Source organism: Crocodylus porosus, unplaced genomic scaffold (assembly GCF_001723895.1).
Source record: "Crocodylus porosus isolate Cpor-Errol unplaced genomic scaffold, CroPor_comp1, whole genome shotgun sequence".
NCBI classification, from domain to species: Eukaryota; Metazoa; Chordata; order Crocodylia; family Crocodylidae; genus Crocodylus; species Crocodylus porosus.
The window spans coordinates 236,074,751-236,079,935 of NW_017728886.1; the positions used below are offsets into that span (position 1 = coordinate 236,074,751).

At 41.6% G+C, this 5,185-nt stretch overlaps 1 protein-coding gene across 2 annotated transcripts in view; it reads right to left on the reverse strand.

The window, feature by feature from the left end:
* UBR5 (ubiquitin protein ligase E3 component n-recognin 5) overlaps nucleotides 1-5,185 on the reverse strand; it is a 132,648-nt gene that overhangs the window by 113,290 nt on the left and 14,173 nt on the right. For both annotated transcript variants that reach the window (XM_019551499.1, XM_019551489.1), the window contains exons 2-5: nucleotides 3,553-3,597; nucleotides 2,986-3,067; nucleotides 2,749-2,825; nucleotides 1,844-1,963 (exon numbers count right to left, since the gene is read on the reverse strand). In XM_019551499.1, the coding sequence (XP_019407044.1) occupies nucleotides 1,844-1,963; nucleotides 2,749-2,825; nucleotides 2,986-3,067; nucleotides 3,553-3,597 (324 nt within the window). The remainder of the gene's footprint in view (nucleotides 1-1,843; nucleotides 1,964-2,748; nucleotides 2,826-2,985; nucleotides 3,068-3,552; nucleotides 3,598-5,185) is intronic.

A 5,185-nucleotide genomic window follows, 5' to 3' on the forward strand; every position in this document is an offset into this window, starting at 1 on the left:
AAGGAAGTTAGATGAGCACCTTGCCGGGGTCATCTGACCCCGGTGCTCTTTCCTGCCAAGGCAGGGGGTCGGACTTGATGATCTACCTAGGTCCCTTCCGACTCTAGCTACTATGAAACTATGAAACAGAGCTGTGGGTCAGCAAAAGGCTGATGGGGAGCCACGGACACCCACTCCAGCCAGCCCTGGCCAAGGCAACAAGGGGATGGTCTAAGAGGGAGAGAAGCAGCAGCAGCTGCCATCACCACAAAGCCCAGGCTGCTCACAGCAGGTGGTGGGCAAGCTACAGACAGCTGCACTGAGGTCCAGAGCCCCAGCCTGGCTCCATAGCTGCCAGTGGCTACACACATGCCTACGGGCGCACAGCAGGAACGTGGCCAGGGCTGTGCTGCCACAAAAAGCCCTTGCCTTGGGAACGTGGATCCCTCACGGCTCCCCCGCTGTCTACCCCTGGCACAGCAACATCTTCCCAAGTGCAGGCTGTGGGGGTTTTTGGCACTAGGCCCAAAAACATTTCCAATGCCTGCCTTAGAGCATCACGTTTCTCTAATTTTTACAGCATCAAGCACACTGACTGTGCATAATAAAATACAATATAAAAACAGAGTCCAGATCTCCTGTGATCCGAGCCAGAACCTGCATGACTTAAACTTGAAGGGAATTGTTTCAATACTAAGTTTTTACATGCTTGCCCAGATTGGTTTAAAACCAACCCCAGAAAAAAAAAATTACAGCAATGTAAATCTGTCACTATCACATATAACATTGCCTACAAATTAGTTTTTTCTTCAGCATAAGGGACAAATACCACTTTGACACTTTGGATAAAAGCCAATGCCTCTTCTCTGTTCAGGCATGCTGCAAATTTCCACACTCAAACAGCACAGAATTTCATAATCTTCACTGACATAGCCAATAAAAACATGTAGCACTGTTCAACATGCCTTACTGAAGTATGCAATGCAGAGACCACTGCAATTAAACAGTGATGACTAATGCACATGGATATATGCATCTAACTTGTGTTAAAGGGACACCATCAATTTGAAATGTGTTCAACTATAAAAGAATTAGAACTTCCTTTCCTTTTTCATGCCCTTATGACAAGGTACTTGACAATATTTGCAGATTTGCTAGAATGCGACAGGGCTGCACCCTAAGCACTTCTGTTATGGCCTCAAACTTGCAGCTTCTGGGCTGTCAACTTTGGACTCGTGCCACCTCAGTCCCTAAAATTATAACTCATTTTATGTAATACACCTCCAAGTCCTCTTTCCAATTTCCATGGATTTGCAGACACAATTCCGTATAATTTAAATGTTTCTTCCTTCTTATTGCATAAAAGAAAAGAATCAGACTAACAGAAAACCTACCAGTGGATTATATGAAATAAACCAATAAAACTGACTACGCACAGAAAGCTACCAAATATACAACCCTGTAATCTCTTTCCTTTTAAAATTAAACTTCAATACTAGAACCCTTGGTTTTCCAGTGAATGAGCGGTGTTTAAATTGACAGTGTCCCTCTAAAAAGGTACTTGTCAAAATTCAAAATTGGAATTTTTTTTTTAAAAGGACAAACAGCTGAAACATGTATGTTTTGTTTTTATGCTTTGAAGTGGTTAAGTTATGAACACAAAATATCTCCAAATCCTAGGCTCTGGTTGGTTGCTTGTAAATCCATTGCTTTAATCAACCAATACTTTTTGTTGTGCCCTAGCTAAACAAATTGCTGCATTTATACGTTTTTCAAACATATTGTATACAATTTATATATGTGTATGCACACATACTCAAATATGGTACAAACAGATTGCAGCCTCAGTCCTATCAAAACTTACCCAAGGGTGTTGCCTGCCAGTCTGCCCAGAGTTTCAGAACCAGACAGAAACCATGGGGAGTCACTAGTCCTGCCTGGCCTGGATGTCCTTCCTGCCCCTGAGCCACTGCTCAACTTTGAACTGAAAGTAAAAGATGGTAAATCAGTCACAAAACAATCCCAAATGGGTTAAGAACAAAACCTGGAATCCCAGGTCTAAATTCTCAGGGACTTAGACTGGTAACATACCAGCTTAAGCAACACCCTTGGGGAATATTACAAACTAATCTAACTGCAAGATAGTAAGATGTATGCTGAAAAATGGAAAGCACACCTAACAAATCTTATTCATGTCAGCAATTTTAACTGCATAATTGCAAATATGTATTACTCTAATTACTCATCTGAGGTAGCCTCTGCACTAAATGTCAAGTCTATGTATAGATTGTAACTGTCAAGTGCCTGTAAACCTAAGCCAACAGCTTGCAATTTTTATATTAAACACAGAATTGTTTTAAGCCCAGAAATGAGCTATTTTGATAGTAGTCCTATCAACAAGGACTTACCTGGGCTGAAGATTATGAAGATCTAGAAAGTTAAGTCCTTCCATTTGGGACCACTGTCAGAGTAGATGCAATATGGGGCTTAAGCATTTAAGCCAGTTCCTTTCAGGATGTTCATTTGGTTAAGTTAAAGAGATTCCACATCGTTTTTATCATAATTTCTTTCAACACAAGAATAAATTGAACTGTTTGACTACATTACGACAAGCACTAAGAACACCTAAAACAATCCCTACCCTTTCACTAGGAGTCTTTTTTTCAATTTTGAAGATGGATTTCAGAGACAAACCTATTTTAAAAACCCAGATTTATCCAGTTAAAATATATGCTTAATATAAAATGAAAAAAAATATATATATCTTACCCATCATTATTATCGGGTTTACCCAATTCCAGTCTGTCTGGCTGAACTGAAAAACCAATCCTGCAGACTCTACCATCCTACATTTAAAACAAGAAAGCCAAGTGTCCAAAATTGAAATGAAAGACAAAATTAGAGAAAAGTCAGGTCTTTAGTTGAAGAATGTTCATCAATCAATGTTAACAAGTTTGAAACACACAGTTTAAAAAAATTATCTGAACAGATTGTTGAGTAATTTACCTCAAGAAGAAATGCAGCATGATTTGGTCCCACCACACACTGTTTAATAGTAGCCTGTTCCAATACATTCAAAGGGGGATGGCTGAAAACAAAAAATGAGCATGTATAACATTTTTTAAACTTTTAAAATTTGAAAAAATAAATTAAAAAACAAGTGGCATATGGAAGGAGCAATGTGCAATGATGGTTACTGATATAAAATATTCAAGAATGACTAAAAATGTACATTAGTTGAAGCAACTAAGATGTATTTTCAGTTAGTAAATACAGAAACTGCAGAACAAAACCTAAGATGGTGATAGAGGAATATTACTTTATTTCAGTCAACAATAAACAATGGGGCCTCTACTTCAAATTCAAGACATTTTATGAAGTGGGTACTTAATAACAGTGGCTAGCACTTCCTGCCTCAAAGCGAGGAAAACACAGATAGGTTCATTTCTGAGAAAGTTAATATTAGTATTAAAAATTCATACCTACAATGCAATATACTGGCTCCTCATCACTGCCAGAAAAAATACATTTCTTTTTCTGGATGGTTTTACAGCAATGTCCAGTGTGTCTTACCTGTTTAAATTGTATTTGTTCAGCTTCTCTGAAACTTCCCTTAACCTAAGAAGGGGGAGGAAAAGAAAAGAAGCTACTGTATGAAAAATATCCTCTCTTATATGCAAAGTTTACTTAAGCGGTGTTTGTTCTGTAACATCATTTATAATGATTTGAATTCAATGTAACAGCAAAAGTGAACCGTAAACAGTTGTCTGGTTCTTCAGTCAAATTAAGTATCAGAGCACAAGATGAACACTGCATTACTCAACTGCCAGGACATTACATCAGTAGGCAATGAAGTTTCGTTATGAAAATGACTCACCACAATGCATTAAAAACTGATACAAATATTACATGTCAAGACAGCAATTGTATAGGAATCAGGCTCAAAACTACTTTTAGTTGTTTTTATATATGGCCACCTATTGCTATGGTATCTAGGAGCAGGATCTATGCTCTCATCTCTCACTTTTTTGGTGGCTTAAAATGAAGGGGCATTCCTCCAATCTTGCTCTCAAAACTTTCCTAGCTGACACATACAGGGCAATGCAGGAGAACAATGGGTAGTTATCATAAAGAACAGCTATGTACCCACAATCAAACTGCAGACAGTCCCCCCTTAACAGAAGGGTGAGTTAACACTTCTCAGGATGTTTAAGTGTGTGGGATCATGGAAAAGGAAAAAAAAAAAGAGAATGCAAGTTTTCAAACAGGAAGCAAGGAAAGAAAAATGATGCCTAAGAACAAAAAGTCATCAAAAGGATTACTACAACAACCTCAATCCCCTCTACATCCGAAGAGACTAGTTTCAGACTACAAAGACTGAGGTCCCTACTAGAGGTGTATCGATATATCACTCCATATCACATCAGCAACAACAGGAAAATTGACATTATTGGCAATCGGCTTTCTTGGCTGGTGTGGCTGATGATGTTGCAGATAAATGCCACATGGATGCGCCCAGCCACAGCATGAGTGCAGCCAGCCTGGCAACCTGGAGAGCAGCATCCAGCTGGTAAGCTTGCTTGGGGTGGGGGGAAGCAAAGAAGATCAAGGTCCCTGCAGTGAAGAAAGGTCTAGAGCTGGGTAGGGTAGGATCATGGAGGCAGGTTTGGCCAGGAGTGAGGGGTGCTCCCTGCTGCTGCACATCCCCCCAGGGGAGGCATGAGGGTCACATGCCTCCCCCATTTGTGCACAGGGTGAGGGCAAGCTGCCACTGCAGGCTGGGGCCAGGGGAGGTGTCAGGCTCTTCCCGGCAGAGGGGCCAGGGCTACACTCAGGGTGGTAGTGCTGGAAGCAGAGCTACAGTAGCCCCCACACCCAGAGCCACCATCCACCCCGATTACAGCCCTTGTCCAGTCCCCCAGCCAGGAAGAACCTGGCACCACCTCCAACTCCAGTGGCAGTCTACCCTCACCCCATGCACAGATTCAAGGGGCACATGGCCCCCATGCCTGCCCTGAGGGTGGGCACAGCAGCAGGAGCCCACCACCCCCCAGACAAGCCACTCATGGCTCTGCCCCATAGAATCATAGAAGAAGTCGGGTCGGAAGGGACCTTGTAGATCTTCAAGTCTGACCCCCTGCCTGGGCAGGAGAAAAGACTGGACTCAAATGACTCCAGCCAGGTAGGCATCAAGCCTCTTCTTAAA